Source organism: Mesoplodon mirus (assembly GCF_964341445.2).
Source record: "Mesoplodon mirus genome assembly, chromosome: 12".
Classification (NCBI taxonomy): Eukaryota; Metazoa; Chordata; class Mammalia; order Artiodactyla; family Ziphiidae; genus Mesoplodon; species Mesoplodon mirus.
Genome location: NC_138988.1, coordinates 37,605,099 through 37,626,926, shown reverse-complemented (window position 1 = coordinate 37,626,926; position 21,828 = coordinate 37,605,099). Strand labels below are relative to the sequence as shown.

The 21,828-nt window shown below is 38.3% G+C and overlaps 2 protein-coding genes across 6 annotated transcripts in view; both read left to right on the top strand.

Annotated features, from left to right (window-relative positions):
* The window catches only part of DOCK3 (dedicator of cytokinesis 3), a 404,100-nt gene that overhangs the window by 121,655 nt on the left and 260,617 nt on the right, over positions 1 to 21,828 (top strand). For 4 of the 5 annotated variants that reach the window (XM_082638633.1, XM_082638632.1, XM_082638631.1 and 1 more), the window contains exon 5: positions 2,898 to 2,994. The exons of the other annotated variant lie outside the window; for it this stretch is intronic. In XM_082638633.1, the coding sequence (XP_082494759.1) occupies positions 2,898 to 2,994 (97 nt within the window). The remainder of the gene's footprint in view (positions 1 to 2,897; positions 2,995 to 21,828) is intronic. 5 annotated transcript variants of the gene reach the window in all.
* LOC309813620 (homologous-pairing protein 2 homolog) lies at positions 16,647 to 17,785 on the top strand. The gene is made up of 2 exons (XM_082638663.1): positions 16,647 to 17,215; positions 17,456 to 17,785. Exon 1 carries the CDS (start codon positions 16,696 to 16,698, stop codon positions 17,158 to 17,160), a length of 465 nt encoding a protein of 154 aa, XP_082494789.1. The 5' UTR covers positions 16,647 to 16,695; the 3' UTR covers positions 17,161 to 17,215; positions 17,456 to 17,785.

The following is a 21,828-nucleotide window of genomic DNA, read 5'->3' as shown; positions in this document are numbered from 1 at the left end:
TTCCTTAATTCTTCTAGGTCTTTGTTAAATACTTCTCGCGTCTTCTCGATCTTTGCCTTCATCGTTTTTCCGAGGTCCTGGATCATCTTCACTATCATTATTCTGAATTCTTTTTCTGGACGGTTGCCTATCTCCACTTCATTTAGTTGTTTTCTGGGGTTTTATCTTGTTCCTTCCTCTGGTACATAGCCCTCTGCCTTTTCATCTTGTCTATGTTTCTGTGAATGTGGTTTTTGTTCCACAGGCTGCCGGATCGTAATTCTTCTTGCTTCTGCTGTCTGCCCTCTGGTGGATGAGGCTATCTAAGAGGCTTGTGCAAGCTTCCTGATGGGAGGGACTGGTGGTGGGTAGAGCTGGGTGTTGCTCTGGTGGGCAGAGCTCAGTAAAACTTTAATCCGCTTGACTGCTGATGGGTGGGGCTGGATTCCCTCCCTGTTGGCTGTTTGGCCTGAGGCAACCCAACAGTGGAGCCTACCTGGGCTCTTTTGTGGGGCTAATGGCAGACTCTGGGAGGGCTCACACCAAGGAGTACTTCCCAGAACTTCTGCTGCCAGTTATCTTGTCCCCCCAGTGAGCCACAGACACCCCCCGCCTCTGCAGGAGACCCTCCAACACTAGCAGGTAGGTGTGGTTCAGTCTCCCGTGGATTCACTGCTCCTTCCCCTGGGTGTCGATGCGCACACTACTTTGTGTGTGCCCTCCAAGAGTGGAGTCTCTGTTTCCCCCAGTCCTGTTGAAATCCTACAATCAAATCCCACTAGCCTTCAAAGTCTGATTCTCTAGGAATTCCTCCTCCTTTTGCCGGACCCCCAGGTTGGGAAGCCTGACGTGGGGCTCAGAACCTTCACTCCAGTGGGTGGACTTCTGTGGTATAAGTGTTCTCCAGTCTGTGAGTCACCCACCCAGCAGTTATGGGATTTGATTTTGCTGTGATTGAGCCCCTCCTACCATCTCATTGTGGCTTCTCCTTTGTCTTTGGATGTGGGGTATCTTTTTTTGGTGAGTTCCAGTGTCTTCCTGTCGATGATTGTCCAGCAGCTAATTGTGATTCTGGTGTTCTCACAAGAGGGAGTGAGAGCACATCCTTCTACTCCACCATCTTGGTTCAGGCCTCTAACAAACTCTTTACTCTGCATGAATCCAGAATTTCTTTGGAAATTTGCTTATTAATTCACTTTATTTGGTTATTTTTCTTAGTGTTCTGACTACATTCTACTTGGTCTGTGGAACAGTGTATTTATAAATAACACTGTATCTGAATTTTAAGAATTTTCATGATACTGATTATATATTATAGACTAAGAAAAATACGTCAGTATTAGTATAGACTTGGGTTAGTATAAATTGAGGTTGAGGTAAGTCCAAAGTTTTAGAACTTTAAAATAGGAACAATGTAATTTTCCCATAGATCTCAATGATTAAAGTAGCTGGAGACCCAGTAGATGAAACTTTCAAGAAGTTTTATTCCAGTTTATCCTATACAGCATTTCTGCATTAATGTTACTAAAACACAACACTCTTACAGCATCTCCCATGTCTGTCTATTTCCATAGTGTCAAGTTTAAATCTCAGCCTTGCACTGAAAATTCACCTTATAAATTTGATGAATATGGATAGCGCTCTGGTATCATTCCAAGATGATTTTTTTTATCTTCTGGAATAAATCACACAAAATAAAAAAGAAAGCCGAATAGTATAATCAAGTACCATATATTCATTGATGCTCCATATTAATACACTGTCACCTTTGAACACAGTGGTGGTTTGTCAGCTGTGTAGAGAAATGATACTTAATGCTAATTTGTGAAATGAATTTTCCCTTGTTACTTCCAAGTGGATGATGTTCTCTTTGGCTAACAAATTGTAGTATAGGTTCCATCCACCTCAGTATATCAGTATATAATATCTTTGGTCCCAGAAAATATTTCATTCACTCTCAAAAGTGGCATAGACATTATAAAAATATTATCAAATCATGCCCTTACTTTGAACAACCTTTCAGTATCGTCTCATTCATTCTTAATGCCCTGTGGTGACCTAAATGGGAAGGAAATCCAAAAAGAGGGGATATATGTATATGTATAGGTGATTCACTTTGCTGTACAGTGGAAACTAACACGACTTTGTAAAGCAACTATGCTCCAATAAAAATTAATTTAAAAAAAAGGTCTGGTATCTTTAGTATTGTTTGGAAAGGCCCTGTGAGAGCTGGCCTCAGTCATACCAGTCTTCTTTAAGTTCTTAGATATGTGAAATTCTTTACCATCTCGGTGACTTCTTGTATATTGTTTCCTCTGCAGGTGACACCACACCTCTCCCTCACAGCAAACTTTTCTGTCGTGACCTTTTTGCATCTTTTGGGCATTGTCATTTCTTCAGAGAAGACTTCACTGATCTTCTCTTCTTTAGTCGTGTCTCCCAGCTAAAATCTCTGATAGTACAATTTGGTTTCTTTCTTAGATTCATCGTTCTCATATCTGTTGTGATTATTTGTCTAATTCCCTATCCACAATAAGAGCTCTCTGAAGATAGGGACCCTGTCCATTTTTGTTCACTGATAAATCCTTGGCAGTTAGCACAGGGACTAGCACCATAATGGATGTTGCTTGCAAGGTAGTTGGAGAGAAACCTAGTACCTTTCTGTTTCCAGGATCAGAGTTCCTCTACCGGACCCAGAATTCCTCAGTGGACAAGTTGAGGAAACTTGTTTACATTAATTCAGTTCACTTATATTATTGCAATATATTACTGCTAAACAATCTGTATTCAATTAGATATACCTCTCTTTATATTTGCATGAATTTAAATTTGATTTACATGTGTTGAAAAGGTCAGTAGACAGTATTCTGGTATTTTATCAAAGATAATGGGACTGTTTGTTGTGGCTCTGGTTCTAGGCAGTATGAAACTGTGGTTCCACTTGAAGATTCTATTGTGACTGAAGTTACAGCAACTCTGCAAGAATGGGCCAGTCTGTGGAAACAACTCTATGTGGTAAGTAGTTTATAACTAGTTTACTAGATCATTAAAGTTAATTGTACCAAGTGAAAAAATTATTGTACTTGTGCCAGTTGCAAATTTATAGATTTCTGAATATCCAGTTTTTCAAATGTATGTTCCTAATATTAACTGAAATGTAGTAGACTGGAGTTTTGTCCAACCTGAAGAGAACACATTATTCATATACCTGCAGTTCTCTCCATCCTATTCCAGTCAATAGAATGTAAGTTCCATAACACCAAGGATTTTAGCTGTCTTATTCATTGCTGTATCCCCAGAAACTTTCACAAAACAGGTCTTTATTAAATGAATGAACAAACTTCAGAGTTACTTTGTGAACCTAATGGTGGGTAAAGGCCAAGAAGCTGTATCAACACTTTCTTACAGCTAATAAGCTTAAAGGATATGTCATATATGATACTTTTCGCCAAGCCAACAATTACTAGGATAATAAAACCTCAGTTCATATCCTCTGGAAACTTAGAGAGTAGAGGGTGATAGGACACAAAAAATATAGACTGAAAATAAGTGACAGGGTTTGGGTTCTGAACAAGATGGAGTAAACACATTCTATTTTTCTCCTACTAATCACAAAATCCTGGACAAAACTCATGAAATACCCTACCAGAAAACTCTGAAAGTTAGGGAAAAGAAGGTGGACTGACTAAGGACCTTGAGACTCAAGGATTGAGTGAGTTCCCTGATTGTCTATTTTTCTTGCCTCCCATATATCTTGGCCTGGGTTGTAGACAAGACTACAACCTGGAAATGCTAATGAGTGCAGACAAAAAAATAGCGCCAAGGAAAGCCTGTTCTCTGTAGCCAAAGGATGGCCCAGCAAGATAGAAACATCCTAACCTATTCCATCCGTTCTCTAGGAGAACATCACAATAAAATCTATACCCCCTCACACTCAAACAGGCATTACAGCAGCAGTATCCATGACCAGAGCTTTGTCTCACACACACCCTTCCCCCACCTGCAGTAACAAGGAGATGTCCCCCTCCAGTGGAGCCTGTGGGTCAAACTCTGACTTCTCCTCTTCCCTGCTCAGTAATGAGGCAGTCCCCTTCCTCAGCAGAGCCTGTAGGGAGGACTGACTTCCACCCCACCAGAATTTACAAGGTGGCAACTCTCTTCAGCAGAGCCTGTGGGTGAGACCCTGGCTTTCACAACTACACAGCGTTAACAAGATGGTGCCCTTACCCTGCGGAGTTCTGAGGCAGAACTCGACTTTCTTCCATGCTCTGAAGTAAGGAAGAAGCATTCCTCCACAGAGGAGCCTGTGGTTGGAGCTTTTGATTTTCACTCCCCTTGCAGTAATAAGGTGGTACCCTCCCCAACTGAGCCTGTGGGTAGTACTTTGACTTTCACAACTCTCCACTCCCCTGAATATTATTTTCTATGCCTGCCCTGCTGAAAAGAGGCAGTGCTTCTCCCCACTCAAGGCCATGCTGAGGATAATGGGGAGTGGAGTTCTGTCATATAGGTAACATGTAAGTAGAGAAAACCAAGGAGTACTGGAGAGACTTTATAAACTAAATTGACATTTGAATCACAGTCCACAAAAGTGAGCCTGCGATCACATTCGGAATCTAAACAGGTTGACCATTCACTAAAATAAAAGATTTAAGTAGGAATTAGAGTGTGATAGTATAGTACTTAAAATGTCCAGCCTACAGCCCCAAATTACTTGTCATATGAAAAAGTCAGGAAAAACTCAACTCTAACAAGAAAAGGCAATCAGAGGCTAACTTTGAAATGACACAAATGTTGGAATCATCAACAAGGATTTTAAAGCAGCTTTTGTAAAACTGCTCCAGTGAGCAATTATGGATTCTCTTGAAACAAATGAAAACATAAGAAACTGCAGCAAATAAGTAGAAAATATAAAGAATCAAATGAAAAGCTTAGAACTGAAAAATACAATAACCAAAATTTAAAAATTACTGGTTAGGCTAAATAGCAGAATGGAAAGGACAGAGGAAAGAGTTAGTGAACTTCAAGATGGATCAGTAGAAATTATGTAGTCTGATAATGGAGAGAAATTGAAAAAGTGAACTTAGAGACCTATGGGGCAATAACAAAAGGTATAACATTTGAGGCATCAGAGTACTAGACAGAGAGGACAGGATGTGCAATTTAAAAAATATTTGAATAAATATTGGCTTAAATCTTACCAAATTTGCAAAAGACATAATCCTGCAGATTCAAGAAGCTGAGTGAACTCCCAACACGATAAACCTAAAGAAATCCATACCCAGACCCATTATAGTTAAATTTTTGAAAATTAAAGCCAAAGAAAAAATCTTGAAAGGGAAACCAAACATTGCTATTAGGGAAAGGGCAATTTGAAATGACAACAGATTTCCTATCAGAAATTGTGGAAAACAGAGGAAGTGCTAAAAAAAAACCAAACCTGGGCTTCCCTGGTGGCGCAGTGGTTGAGAGTCCGCCTGCCGATGCAGGGGACACGGGTTCGTGCCCCGATCCCGGAGGATCCCACATGCCGCGGAGCGGCTGGGCCCGCGAGCCATGGCCGCGGAGCCTGTGTGTCCGGAGCCTGTGCTCCGCAGCGGGAGAGGCCACAGCAGTGAGAGGCCCGCGTACAGCAAAAAAAAAAAAAAAAAAAAAAAACCAAACCTGATGTCACCCCAGAATTGTGTATCCAGGAAAAATATACTTAAGGAATGAAAGAGAAATCAACACATTGTCAGATGAAGGAAAGCTAGGAAAATTTGTTGCCAGCAAATTGCTTGTAAAATAATGACTATGAAGGAAGATCTTCAGACACAAAGGAAGAGATAATGAAAGGACAGTTGGGATATTAGAAATGGAGAAAGCAATGGAAGGGATAAATAAATCCTCTTCAGTTTAAATAATTGTCTGATGATACAAAGCAAAAATTATCACATTTACGTGGTTCTCAATGTATATAGAGGTTATATTTAAGAAAACTGTATTGAAAGTGGGGAAGGAAAGGGACATAAATTGTGGCAAGGTATTTGTATTCCACTCAGGGTAGTAAAATGTTGATACTAGTAGGCTATAGTAAGTTACACACACACACACACACTGTAATCTCTAGAGCAGTCATTAAAAATATCATATGGTAATTCAAAAAGAGTCATGTACCACAGTGTTCATTGCAGCACTATTTATAATAGCCAGGACATGGAAGCAACCTACGTGTCCATTGACAGATGAATGGATAAAGAAGTTGTGGCACATGTATACAGTGCAATATTACTCAGCCATAAAAAGAAATGAAATTGAGTTATTTGTAGTGAGGTGGATGGACCTAGAGTCTGTCATACAGAGTGAAGTAAGTCAGAAAGAGAAGAACAAATATCGTATGCTAGCACATATATGTGGAATAAAAAAAATGGTTCTGAAGAGCCTAGGGGCAGGACAGGAATAAAGACACAGACATAGAGAATGGACTGGAGGACACGGGGAGAGGGAAGGGTAAGCTGGGATGAAGTGAGAGAGTGACATTGACATATATACACTACCAAATGTAAAATAGATAGCTAGTGGGAAGCAGCCGCATAACACAGGGAGATCAGCTCAGTGCTTTGCAACCACCTAGAGGGGTGGGATAAGGAGGGAGGGTGATGCAAGAGGGAGGGGATATGGGGATATATGTATACATATAGCTGATTCCCTTCATTATACAGCAGAAACTAACACAACATTGTAAAGCAATTATACTCCAATAAAGATGTTAAAGAAAGTATTATATGGTGACATAATAAAAATATTGTAAATAAATCAAAATGGAGTACTAAAAATGTACAGGTAACCTATAGGAACATAAGAAAGGGGAAACAGGAAGGTAAAATGGAGGGAACAAATGAGTACTAAAATGGCAGACTTAAGTCCTAACATATGAATAATTAAAAGGTAGGAAATGGTAGAATTGATCAAAAAAGACTGAACTGTGTTTTGTCTATAAGAAACTCACTTCATATGCAATGACACAGGGAGGTTAGGAGATAGAAAAATACATACCGTGCAAACACTAATCAGAAGAAAATTGGAATGGCTATTGAAAAGAGATAGTAATATTAAGTATGAATTATCTCTTCCTTAAATAAATGTAAATAAAAATAAATAAACTTACTTTAGTAGAAAAAATTGATATCAGAATAAAGAAGACTACCAGGAAGAAAGGGACATTACAAAATAATAAAAAGATCAATTTATCAAAAAGACATAGCAGTCTTAAATATGCATGCACCAAAAAACAGAGCTGGGAAATAAATGAAGTAAAACCTTAAAGGACTGAGTGGAGAAAATAGTTGAAACTAGAGAAATAAGATATTATACTTGGGGATTTATAAGCCCTTCACTTACTAAAGGATATAACTACTAAAAATTATCAAGGATAGGGAAGAACTGAACAGTGCCGTCAACCATCAGGATTGAATGGAAATTTTTAGAACATTCCACCCAGTGAAATCAGAATAAAGATTGTTTTCAAGCATACATGGGACATTCACCAAGAGTGACAATATCTTAGGTCATAGAACAGCTGTTAACAAATTTGTAATAATTCGTGTCATACAAAGGGTATTCTGACCATAATGGAGACAACCTAGAAATCGATAACAGAAAGATTACAGAAAAATATTGAAGCACTTAGAAATTAAACAAGCCACTCCTAAATAATCCATGTAATCAAAGAGAAAGTCTCAAGAGAAATAAAAAAGTATATTAAAACTGAATGTAAATGAAAATATAACGTATTAAAATCTGTGGGATGCAGCTAAAGCAATGCCGAGAGAAACGTTTATAGCATTAAGTGCATATAACAGAAAAACGTGTCAAATTCAGCTCCTACTTCATGAATTTAAGTTAGGCGGAGAAAGACAAAGATAAATATCATATGAATGTGATCTCTCTTATATGTGAAACCTTAAAAAAAAGAAAAAAAAAAGAAGCACATAGGTATAGATAACAGAGACAGGTTGGTGGTTGCCAGAAGTGGGGAGTCAGAAAAATGGATGAAGGGGGTCAAAAGGTAACAACAGGGCTTCCCTGGTGGCACAGTGGTTGAGAGTCTGCCTGATGATGCAGGGGACATGGGTTCATGCCCTGGTCCGGGAAGATCCCATGTGCCAAGGAGCAGCTGGGCCCGTGAGCCATGGCCACTGAGCCTGCGCGTCCGGAGCCTGTGCTCCGCAATGGGAGAGGCCACAGCAGTGAGAGGCCTGCATACCGCAAAAAAAAAAAAAAAAAAAGGTAACAACAAAAAAAGAATCTAAACCTAAGCAAGCAGAATGAAGGAAAAAATAGCAGAAATTAATGAAATTAAAAATAGAAAAACAGTAGAGGAAAAACCAATCACACCAAAAGCCAGTTTTTGAAAATATCAATAAAATTGATAAACATTTAGCAAAAGGAGAGAAAATAGTAATTATCAATATATTCGGAGTAAAGAAAGAGATATCACTATAGATACCACAGATATTAAATGGGTAATAAGAGAATACTATATACAACTTTGTACACATAAATGACAGTTTAGAGGAATAGAACAAATCCTTGAAAACCACATATTACCAAAACTCACCCAAGACAAAATAGATAATGTGAATATCTGACAGCTATTAAAGTAATTGAATTTATAATGAAAATCGTTCTAAAAAAAATGTTCAGGCACAGATGGTTCTAGTGGTGAATTCTACCAACAATCTAAAGAAGAAAACAACCATATCGTATCAATTGATTCAGAAAAAGCATTTGAGAAAATTCAACTTTCATGATAAAAACTCTTAGCAAACTAGGAATATAAGGGGACTTTCTCACCCTGATAAAGGGCATTTATTAAAATGTACAGAAAACATCATACTTAATGATAAAAGTCTTCTTTTGGGAATAAGGTAAGGATGTCTGCTCTCAACAAGCCAATTCAACTTAGTAGTAGAATACGTAACCAATGCAGTAAGGCAAGAAAAGGAAGGAAGACACATGCGGATTAGAATGAAAACATAAAGCTGTTCGTATTTGCAGACGATATGATTGGCTACCTAGCAAATCCCAAGGAATCCACAAACGCTAGAGTTTACAAAAGATAGTTCTGAAAATAAGTAAGTTTTCAGTTGCAGGATATCAGGTCAAAATACACACACAAACTCTCTCTCTCTCTCTCTCTCTCAATCATATTGCCAGATATTGGCAGTGAACAATTGGAAACCAAATTTTAGAGCATATACCGTTTACAATTGCTGAAAAATGAAACATTTAGATATAAATCCAACAAAATATACAATTGCTGAAAAATGAAACATTTAGATATAAATCCAACAAAACATACAATTTCTATATGCTGAAAACCACAAAAATGCTAATGAACAAAAGCAAAGAAGACAATAAATAAAAGGACAGACATGACATGTTCATGGGTTGGAAGACTCAGATATTAAAAATGTCTCTTCTACCCAGATTGATCTGTATACTTAATTCTTGAAACAGTCCTAGCAGGATATTTCGTAAATATAGAGAAGGCGATTCTAAAATTTATAAGGGAATACAAAAGAAGAATAAAGTTAGAGAAATCATGTTACCTAATTTTAAAGCTTACTATTGCTACAGTAATTAAGATGGAGTGGTATTGGCAGAGGGATAGACACAGATTATAGATTAAGGGAACAGGATAGAGAGGTCAGACATAGATTCAGTCAAGTAAGGGCAACTGATTTGTGGCAAAGGTGCAAAAGGAATTAAACAGAGGAAAGATGCTCCTGTCAACAAATGGTTAGGTGGAGTAGTTGGACATTCAGAGGCAAAAACAAAAAACTTGACTTAAACCTCATCCGTTATACATCATAGACCTAAATGTTAAACATAAAACTATAAAAATTTTAGGAGAACATATAGGAGAAAATCTTCATGACCTGCAATTAGGTGAAGAGTTCTTAAGCATGACACTAAAGGAATAACCCATAAAAGTAAAGGTTGATAAATTGAACTTCATCAAAATGAAAAATTTTGCTCTTGAATGACCCTGTTAAAGGATGAAAAGATAAGTCACAGACTGGAAGAAGATATTTTCAAATCACGTATCTGTCAAAAAACTTGTATGTAGAATATATAAAGAACTTTCTAAACTGAACAGTAATTCTAACAATAATTTCTAACCAGTTAGAAAATGGGCAGATGACTTGAATAGACAGTTCATCAAGGAGGATATATGGAGAGTCAATAAGAACATGAAAAGATTTTCCATATAATTAGCCATTAGGGTAATTGAAGTTAATGCATGTTTTCTCCCGTTCTGAGGGCTGTCTTTTTGTTTTGTTCATGGTTTCCTTTGCTGTGTAAAAACTTTTTTTTTTTTTTTTTTCTTTTTGCGGTATGCGGGCCTCTCACTGTTGTGGCCTCTCCCGTTGCGGAGCACAGGCTCCGGATGCGCAGGCCCAGCGGCCATGGCTCACGGGCCCAGCCGCTCCGCGGCATATGGGATCCTCCCAGACCGGGGCACGAACCCGTATCCCCTGCATCGGCAGGCGGACCCTCAACCACTGCGCCACCAGGGAGGCCCTGTGTAAAAACTTTTAAGTTTAATTAGATCCCATTTGTTTATTTTTGTTTTTATTTTCATTACTGTAGGAGGTGGATCAAAAAAGATCTTGCTGTGGGTTATGTCCAAGAGTGTTCTGCCTATATTTTCCTCTAAGAGTTTTATAGTGTCCAGCCTTACATTTAGGTCTTTAATCCATTTTGAGTTTATTTTTGTGTACAATGTTAGGGAGTGTTCTAGTTTCATTCTTTCACATATAGCTGTCCAGTTTTCCCAGCACCACTTATTTTGAGTGCTTACCTTGTGCCTGTGCTTCATTTTGTACATACATTACCTCATTTTAATTATCACTACAATTACTATTATTCTCATCATATTACTGATTAGAAACTGATCCTTAGAGAGGATAAGGAATGTGCCCAAAGTCATATAAATAGTAAATGTTCAGCTGGACCCCAAATCTAAGTTCATTAGACTCCAGGGCTCTTAATAACTCATTATTTATCTTCTGAATTAAATTCTTTTAATATTGATATATCTCACATACAATTTATGGTGATTTTAGTAGTTACTTATTATCATCTTCTGAAATGGTAGTTTCATTTATTAGAATGAAGATGATGTGGCAACAGCACCCCCTCCAAAAAATGTAAAATAATAGTCCCTTAAACAAAATAGACCTTTATTTCTTTTTCAAGTAGGCACAGGCAGTCTGGATTTGGTATGGCAGCTCTACCATCATAAAGGACTCAGGCTCATTCTGTCCTCCTGCTCTATCTTCCTCATTATAGTGCTTCAGCTTTGTAGCCCCAAATGCCTAGCTCTAGGTAGCACATCTGCACGCCAGCTGTAGGAAGGAGGAAGAGAAATAAAAAAGGCATGCTCTTTCCTTTAAAGGATACTTCTTGGAAGTTGCTCAGAACATTTCTTGCCTACTTCCTGTTGGTCAAAACTCAATCACAGGGTAACCTCTAGCTGAAGAGGTTTCTGCCAAATTTATTTGTGAAATAGTGTAATAATGCCTTCACCAACACTTTAATATATGTGGAGAAGTGAATTTTAGGTAAAACATGAAAAAGTAATGAAGTTCTTGGTAAGAATCATTAGAATCACCCAAGCTTGCCTTTGATATGTTTTGGTAACTTGACATGCATTTGTGAGGGTAAATATATTGTACCTAAACGTTAAAATCATACCGATACGATGTCTTCTTTTACAACAGCTCATCTTATTCAGAAATGTTCTGGATAAATTAGAGCTGCTATTTGATGCAGTAGTTTAGAGCACTTAACATTTGAAAAATCTTTTAGGTGTGCTTTAAGGCTTATATATTTGCTTACCAATTTTCCAGAGATATGGAAAAACTTGAAAGTGAGAGGCTGTATTGGAAAGAGGACTACTGCAAATCATGATTTTTATACTTTATACCCCAAATTTGAAATTGCCATTACAGTTTTTAAATTCACTTTTTGATGAATGGAATGTTGCCTTTCTTTGCCATTTTAACAAACCACAGTGTTTCTGGTTAATTCTTTTTAATCTGTTGTTAATATCACAAGTGTCAAATGATTGTTCTTATTCTTTTATGCAGGTAGGAGGTCAGACATGTAGCCAATTGAATTCAAAACAAATGAATACATGTCTTTTCCAAATGTCTTTCTACAAGAAGAGAATAAAAATCTGTTATGTTACTAAAATCAGAAAGCCAAACATTCTCTCTTTGTTTTCCGTACTTAATTTCAAACCTTATATTTCTTTTCTTGATCTAACTTTTCTAAGAGGCAGTTAATTACCTGGCTGTCCTCTGAGAAGTATACTTAAGAGCCCAAATGAATCTAGGTTAACAACGTCTAAAGTCTAATTTATCTGATTTTGAAAACAAAAGGAAAATAATTTAAATAAAAGACAGTAAACTATGAGAAACAAGTCTCAACATATGTGACTATAAAGATTAATATCTTTCTGTAAATGGAGTGTGTTCAAATCATTAAGAAAACCAGTAAAAACACTGCAGATATTCAGCAAAAGATAAAACAAGCCATTCATAAAGCATTACATTAGGGAAATATTAAGTCTTACAAACAATCAAGGACATGGAAAGTAAATCAATGAAGTAATAAATGTTCCTTCAAATTAACAAGTAAGAAAGTGGAAATTATCCTCTGCTGTTGAATTTTTGCTGAAATGAATACCTCCATATCCACTTTGCTGGTTGATACCAAGTTTTTGTTGGCACATTTGAAAAATAGTTTGGGAAAAGCCTTCAGATTCTTCAGACCCTAGTAATTCTAATTCTGGGAATTTGTTTTAAGATAAAGTTAAATATGGGAGTGGGTTGAATTGCAATCTCATAAATATTTCCATTAAAGCATTATTTGCAATAGCAGACATAAATTTACTTTCCTGAATGTGCCAACTGTAGTCCAAGTAAGACACAGATAAGCTGGTGTTTACATCTAAAGAGCTGTTAGAAAAATTTAAATAGTATGTTACATACTAAAGTGAACTTATGCAAAATTATAAAGTATAACTTCATCTATATTCTGAAAACATATTTGGGGAAAAAAATGAAGAAAATTCACCAAAATATTAATGGAGATTAATTGAGGGGTTAAGATGTTAGATGTCTTCTTTTTCTAATCTTTGTTTTCAACATCTTGAATTGTGAATATATATTATTTTGATTGTTAGGAAAAAATAACCTAAAGCTTTCATCAAAACAATAATGATATTGTGAAATAATACTACCAATGTTAAGTGAATAATATGTGTATAGAAGAGCTTAAGGTAAGAAATGACACTACCTAATTTTCTATGTTTAACTTTTACCATAGCATTAGCAAGTGTATGTTAAATTCTAGGAAAGGGCTTTGGACCTAGGCTCAGATCTTGGTTTTTCACCTATGTTAGTCTTCTTGTTAGGTCTTAGCTTTATAATGCCCATTTATAGCACAGAGAATTATTTCAAAGGGTTGTAAGAGATTAAATAAAATTGCATATAAAGCTTCAAGCACTCAATCAGTGTTAATTGCATTATTCAGTTTTTGATATGAACTATATATCTCTCCAGATATGCATAACTGATGTCACAATTTATCACTTAAGAAGTATCTATACATAGAGAAGTAGACTCAATGAAATGGACTTCATTTGCATAATGGGGTATTTGGATAAGAGTATATGTATACTTGAGCCAGGGTAGAAAAACCCTCATCTCTCTGAGGCAGTTAAAACTATAATCTCCTCATCCAGTAATCTTATTTTGATGTGAAAAAGATTATCTGAGAACCATCATTTGTGGAAAACAATGACATCATTACTCATTCCTGTCAAAAGCAAGACTGTCAAATTTTAAATAGATATTTATGCTACAGTACTTTTTTTTTTAAACCAAAAGCACATTAGAAGTCATATACAGAAGATAACTTTCTCCTTTTGCCAAAATAACAATTGAGGCCAGTAAAGCTAGAAAAGAAACTTACTACCCAGAATTATCCTTATTCTTCATCTCTAGCGTTACTACAGAAATGAGAAAAAGCAAAATTTCCAACAACTAAGAAATCTTCCTCAAAAAACTGTGTAGTTGTTTCCATTTTCCATGATAGGGTTTAGCATCCAATTAGAGTGTCTATTAAGATGACAGTAAAAACTAAATAGAAAAGGCATGTGTACTTGCATTAATCTTGGACTATGAATTTTCCTTCATGTGTATAACTGAAGGATTTTATAATTGTAGCTAAGTAGGTTTAATCATTTGTTTGTACTATTTTAGGGTAACATTAGAAATTTTGCTTTTCTATTAAAAACTCACCTTTATTTAATTGGATATCTATGATGAAGCTTACCCTGTAGTTTACTTTTTACTTTGTGATAGAATATAACTTAGTACAGTAATATTTTCATGTCATGGAAAGCTATTAAACACATTTCTACTAGAACATAGTTACTGAAGATGATACGCTTTATAACAGTTCTACTTTGTATTGCTATAAGAGTTTTTTAAAATTTCAGGAATCCTAAAAATGAACAATTTCTAGATTTTATTAGAAATAAGTCACAGTTCTCTAAATTCTGCTGAATAGTGTCTTTATAATCTTTGGAAGATTAAGTCTGTAAATGGAAGGCAACATTTCATATTGAGGCCCCATCTAAAGAACAGAAGATATAAAATTAATTTTTGTGTTTGTCTCAAGAATATTGATTTGACAAACATTAAGAACATATGTGCTTACGTCATCATACGTTTAGGGTGCATATAAGAGGAATTCAGCAGAGAGACTGAATGCATAGGCTCTGGAGAGAGACTTCCTGAGTTCAAATTCAGATGCCACAACTCGGTAGCTGCGTGATTTTGTGCCTGTTAGCTTCCTCCTATGAGATGATAATGGTATCTGCTTCCTAGTGTTACCATGTTGTTTAAATGATATAAAAAACTTAGAACACCTTTTAAGTGCTTGGTTGAATGCTTACTTGTTATTTCATTTTTGTTGTTAGTTAGTAAGAATGATATTTGCTATTGTGTCTATTCCTAAACCAAGTTTTCCACTTGCTTTAGTCCTACATTTTTTCAAATATATCCTAGCCCCCATCCCATCTTACTCTTAAAATTTCAGTCTTTAAAACTGGCAAGCTCTTTTTCTTGCTGCATTTAAAAATAATTTTGTATATAAAAAATGATATTTTTAAAGGGTTTTCTCTCAAAATATGTTGTAAATCAGTATTTTAATGACTTTAAGACTTCTTTTTCAACTGAGCATAACTTTTAGTGTATTTTATTTTAGCTAGGTTTAAAATCTGAAAGAATATTTTGGCAGGCACCCTGTGGCTATCCAGTAGCTGGATTCCTTTTCTTCCTTATTAAAAGAGCCAGAACTGTTTAGGTTGGCATTGTGTACAGCTAAAGTATCCATCTTTCCAGACTCCCTTGAAGTTAGGGGCCGCCATGTGATGCATTTCTGGCCATAAATTATATGCAAAAGTTTCTACAAGGGGTTTCTGGATGAGCCATTGTTTTTCTTGTAATAAGTGACTTCCTGTATTGATGTATGGTAGAGTTGCCATCTTATTACCAAGAGATGACGGTTATGTTAAAAAGTACCTTCCAAGGATGGCAGAGCACAAAGATGGAAGGTATTTAAGATATTGCTGATATTGTAGGATCACTGTAAAAGCCCTGGACTGTTTACTTTTGAATTTTTTATGTGAAAAAATAATCCTTGTTTTTGTTAACTCCTTTTATCATATGTGTTAAATGCAGCCAAACACAAACCTTGTTGACGGATGAGATGTCACTGAAAGAATAGTGAATTTACTAATTAAATGATTGATTCCCACTGCTTTTAATTTACTGATTTTATTTTTCTGTAAAATGGGGGCTTGCCTTCACTACTGTCTGTATCCATTGAAATGGAAAAATTGATTTTTGAATTGTTTATATAAAAATGCATATTTTAAAATGTACTTTTTCAAGTTGAAATTTCAGTCATTTGATCATTTTAATCTTAATATGAGACATATTCTATAGTTTGAAATCTTAATAGACTCCATGAAGACATAATAACTGTAGAAAAGATAACCTTAAGTAGTTGATATCATTTCATTTTATTTTACTGCCTTTTCCAGTCAGCTCAGTTTTCTTTGTGAAGTAAACTTTCATTTCAGTGTGCTTGAAAGTATTTGTTTGCAGGATAAATGATTTATCATGGTTCTTAGATTACTTTTGTATCATCGTAGGGGAATTGTGTTAATAGAATAAGAATATTGGGATACTAGTATGGGAACAGAATGTTAAAACTGCACTGTTTCTGTCTTACATACACTCACATCCTATTATGAACAGAACTACCCTCCTGCCACCCACATGCAAGATATGCTTAGAAACTGTGAAGCATGTTTGGCTAGCATTAGGTCAATTTAATGAAATATGTGTAACACCTGTCCACTAAAACTACAAACCATTGCTGAAAGGAATTAAGACCTAAATAAATGGAGAAATAATCAGTGTATAGTGATCAAGATAGTGTGGTATTGATGAAAGAAAAGACATGTACAGTTTCGGAGTTCGGTGGCGGTAAAAAACATGAGTAAAGGCCGGGCGGAAGCCGTGGCGGGAGGCGGTGGTGAAGGCGCTGGACCAGCTGGCCCAACAAGGCAAGATCAAAGAGAAGATGTACGGCAAGCAGAAGATATACTTTGCTGACCAGGAACAATTTGACATGGTCAGTGATGCTAACCTCCAAGTCCTGGATGCCAAAATCGTGGCCCTGACTGCTAAGGTGCAGAGCTTGCAGCAGAGCTGCCGCCACATGGAGGCTGAGCTGAAGGAGTTAACTAGTGCCCTGACCACACCGGAGATGCAGAAAGAGATCCAGGAGTTAAAGAAGGAATGTGCTGGCTACACAGAGAGACTGAAGAACATCAAAGCTGCCACCAACCACGTGACTCCAGAAGAGAAAGAGCAGGTGTACAGAGCGAGGCAGAGGTACTGCAAGGAGTGGAGGAAGCGCAAGAGGATGGCAACAGAGCTGTTTGATGCAATCCTTGAAGGATACCCCAAGAGCAAGAAGCAGTTTTTTGAGGAAGTTGGGATAGAGACAGATGAAGATTACAACCTCAAGCTCCCAGATCCCTGAGGACCCCCCGGCAGGCCTGGGAAGAGAGATGTCCTGGACTGGCTGCCTTGTTTAGGTCGGCTTTTTTGTTGTTCCTGCTGCTGTCCACTTTTGGGCACACACCAAAGGTACTGGATGGAGCACTGGTGGCCCAGAGAGGATGGTTTCACTCATTTCATCATCCGTGTTTTGACTGCCTGAACTTAACAGTTAGTTAGATGGGGAACAATGCAAAAGGAAAGCATTTGGCAATATTTATTGTAATATAATTTGATATAAAAATATTTAATTTCCTCTGGATAATCAAACCTCCCAGATATCAAACCTGAGGAAGGCCAAAGAGAGCCTGGGGGACAAGAGCAAAGAGAGGCTACTATGCACAGCGTTCAAGGAGCCCAGGGCCTCACCCGGGACTCTGTGGGGCTTTCCACTCCGGGAGACCTTTAGAAAGTCTTCTCTACCCACCGTCACCCCACCCCAAGTCCTGGGAGAAATGCAGGCAGCACTGAGATGGTAGAGACCCAGATACACTTGACAGAAAGCCTGGGAGTGGTCTTGAGGCCAATATTCCAAAATTGTAACTTTAGCAAAATTGCATTGTTGGTGTTTAGAAAAATTAAAAAATTTAATACGTAAAAAAAAAAAAAAAAAAGACATGTACATCACTGGAACTGAACAAAGACAGCAATTGACCACACAGATATGGTCAGTTTTTTCCATTTATTTATATATATATATATATATATATATATCTTTTTTTTTTTTTTTTTTTGCGGTACGCGGGCCTCTCACTTTTGTGGCCTCTCCCGTTGCGGAGCACAGGCTCCAGACGCGCAGGCTCAGCAGCCATGGCTCACAGGCCCAGCCGCTCCGCGTCATGTGGGATCTTCCCGGACCGGGGCACAAACCCGTGTCCCCTGCATCGGCAGGCGGACTCTCAACCACTGCGCCACCAGGGAAGCCCTATTTATATATTTTTAATAAAGATTATATATAATTTAAGGTGTACAACATTATGATTTGATACACAATATGCATAGTGAAATGAATACTAGAGTCAAGCTAATTAACATGTCACCTTCTCCTCACATAGTTACCATTTTTGTGTGTGTGATGAGTGCCCCCCAAATCTACTCTCTTAGCATATTTCCAGTAATCAATGTAGTAGTATTAAGTATAGTCATCATGCCTGTACATTAGGTCTCTAGGCTTATTCATCCTAGATAACTGCAACTTTGTACCCTTTGACCAGCATCTCCCCATTTCCCCAGCCCCTGATAACTGTTGTTCTATTCTCTGCTTCTGTAAGTTCTACTTTTTTTTTTTTTTAAGATTCCAGATATAAATGAGGTCAAACAGTATTTGTCTTTCTCTGTCTGGGGCTTATTTCATTTAACATAATGCCCTCCGCCTTTATCCACGTTATTGCAAATGGCAGTATTTCCTTCTTTCTCATGGCTGAATAATATTCCATTATGTATATTATATAAGCATTAATATATATCCATTATATAATTATATATATCACATCTTTTTTTATCCATTCATCCATTGGTGGACACTTGGGTGTCACTATTGTGAATAATGCTGCAATGAACAAGGGAGTGCAGCTATCTCTTTAAGGTCCTGATTTCATTTTCTTTGGGTATATACCCATAAGGGGGATTGCTGGATCTTATGGTAGTTCTGTTTTTAGTTTTTTGAGGAATCTGCATGCTGTTTTCCATAATGACTTTACCAATTTGCATTCCCACCAACAGTGTACAAGGGTTCCCTTTTCTCCACATCCTCACCAACATTTGTTATCTTCTGACTTTGATAATAACCATTCTAGTTACATAACATTTATAAGCCAACAGTTTAGACAACCTAGAAGAAATGGATAAGTTCCTAAAAGCATACACCCTTCCAAGACTGAATCATGAAGAAATAGATCTACTGGGACTTCCTGGTGGCGCAGTGGATAAGAATCTGCCTGCCAATGCAGGGGACACAGGTTCGATCCGTGGTCCAGGAAGATCCTGCCTGCCTCGGAGCAACTAAGCCCGTGCTCCACAGCTACTGAGCCTATGCTCTAGAGCCTGCGAGCCACAACTACTGGGCCTGTGTGCCTGGAGCCCATGCTCTGCAACAAGAGAAGCCACCGCAAGAAGCCCACGCACTGCAGCTAAGAGTAGCCCCTGTTCTCCACAGCTAGAGAAAGCCCATGTGCAGCAGCAAAGACTCAACACAGTCAAAAATAAATTTAAAAAAATTTTTTAAAGAAATAGATCTGTAGTTCAATGTAATGAATATCAATGAGGTGATATATCATTATTGTTTTGACTTGCATTTCCCTGATGATTAGTGATGCTGAGCATCTTTTCGTATATCTGTTGGCCATTTTTATGTCTAATTTTGAGAAATGTCTATTCAAGTCTTGCCCATTTTAAAATCAGATTATTTCTTTTCTTACTATTGAGTTGAGTTCCTTATATATTTTGGATATTAACCTGTTATTAGATGTATGGTTTGCAGATATTTTCTCCCATTGTGTAGATTGTCTCTTCGTTCTGTTGATTGTTTCCTTTGCTGCAGAAGCTTTTTAGTTTTAGTCCCAACTATCTATTTTTGCTTTTGATGTCATATATGAAAAAAGCATTACCCAGGCCAGTGTCAACAAACTTTTCCCCCATGTTTTCTTCTAATAGTGTTACGGTTTCAGGTCTTAAATTTAAGTCTTTAATCCATTTTAAGTTTATTTTTGTAGATGGAGTGAGATGAGGGTTCAATTTATTCTTTCTAGGTAGAAAAGCAGTTTTCTCAAATGCCATTTTTTTTTGAAGAGACTGTATTTTCCCCATTGTGCATTCTTTTTTTTTTTTTTTTTTTTTTTTTTTATTTTATTTTTTTTTTGCTGTACGCGGGCCTCTCACTGCTGTGGCCTCTCCCGTTGCGGAGCACAGGCTCCGGACACACAGGCTCCGCGGCCATGGCTCGCGGGCCCAGCCGCTCCGCGGCATGTGGGATCTTCCGGGATCGGGGCACGAACCCGTGTCCCCTGCATCGGCAGGCGGACTCCCAACCACTGCGCCACCAGGGAAGCCCCCCATTGTGCATTCTTGACACCTTTGTGGAAGACCATAAATCTGTAGACTTGTTTCTGGTCATCATAGACACTGGTCTGTATGTCTCTTTTTATGACAGTACCATGCTATTTTGATTAAGGTTTATAGTATATTTTGAAATCAGATAGTGTGATGCCTATAACTTTGGTGGATTTTTTTTCCCCTCTCTCCAGATTGCTCTGACTGTTCACCATCTTTTGTGGTTCCATATGAATTTTAGGATTTTTTTCTATTTCTGTGAAAAATGAAAAAAGGCCATTAGTATTTTTTTTTAAAATAAATTTATTTATTTATTTATTTTTGGCTGTGTTGGGTCTTTGTTGCTGTATGCGGGCTTTCTCTAGTTGCGGCGAGTGGGGACTACTCTTTAGTTGCGGTGTGCAGGCTTCTCATTGTGGTGGCTTCTCTTGTTGAGGAGCACGGGCTCTAGGCACACGGGCTTCAGTAGTTGTGGCACGCGGGCTCAGTAGTTGTGGCTCACGGGCTCTAGAGCACAGGCTCAGTAATTGTGCACGAGCTTAGTTGCTCCGTGGCAAGTGGGATCTTCCCGGACCAGGGCTTGAACCTGTGTCTTCTGCATTGGCAGGCGGATTCTTAACCACTGCGCCACCAGGGAAGCCCGCCATTAGTATTTTGATAGGAATTGCATTGAATCTGTAGATCTGTTTCTTCATAATTCAGTCTTGGAAGGTTGTATGCTTTTAGGAACTTATCCATTTCTTCTAGGTTGTCTAAATTTTTGGCTTACAGATGTTCACCATAGTCTCTTGTGATTCTCTGTTTCTTTGGTATCATTTGTAATGTCTCCTCTTTCCTGGATGCATGGGGACTGACCCAAGTGGGCCTTGAGCCTGAGTCTTCCCAGGCCCGTCTGGCACCGGGTTTAGCCCAGTGCCTGATTACACATGAATTGGCTTAATCCTGAACCTGCAGGGACTAGCCTGGTACTGGGGTCCACTATGGGCAGGCTTGATACCTGAGACCACAGAGTCATGCTCAGTGTCTGGGACTGTGGTGGTGGTTTGTGAGAGCTAGAGTGCTGTTATGATGAGCCTAGGGCCTTAATCAGTGGTGGCAGTCCTGGAGCCTGGGTCCAAGGATACTGGCCCAGTGCCAAGATCTACTGTGGCAGGCCAGGCCTGTGTGCTGGTTTCACTGGACCCTGGGGCCACAGGGTCTGGTCTGTTCTGGTGCTGGAGGGGCCCCCAAGGCTGGCCTTGAGATTGGGCTTGTAGGGTCTTTTGTGGTGTTGGGGAAGCCCTAGAGCCTTGGTCGTGGGAGCTAGTCTAGAGGCTGGTGCCACGGGGGTTGGCTTGGTGCTATAGCAGACCAGGAGCCTGGGTCTGTGTGTGCTGGCTTCGAGGTTGGATCCATGGTGAGGCTGGGACCTGGCTTGGCACAGGGTTGGGCCTGAAGTTAGGTCCGTAGGGGTCAGCTTGGCACAGATTGGGGCTGGAAGCCTGGGTGCATGGGGTAGGCCGAGAGGTCAGGTCGACAGGGGCTGGTGTGGCACAGGGCGGGAGCTGGGACCGTGGTCTGTGGTTGCCCACCTGGAGTCTGGATCCATGGAGGCTGGCCTGGC

Excerpts from the sequence above, each read along its gene's own strand:
- LOC309813620 (XM_082638663.1), top strand. The coding sequence starts at position 16,696 with ATGTACGGCAAGCAGAAGATATACTTTGCTGACCAGGAACAATTTGAC.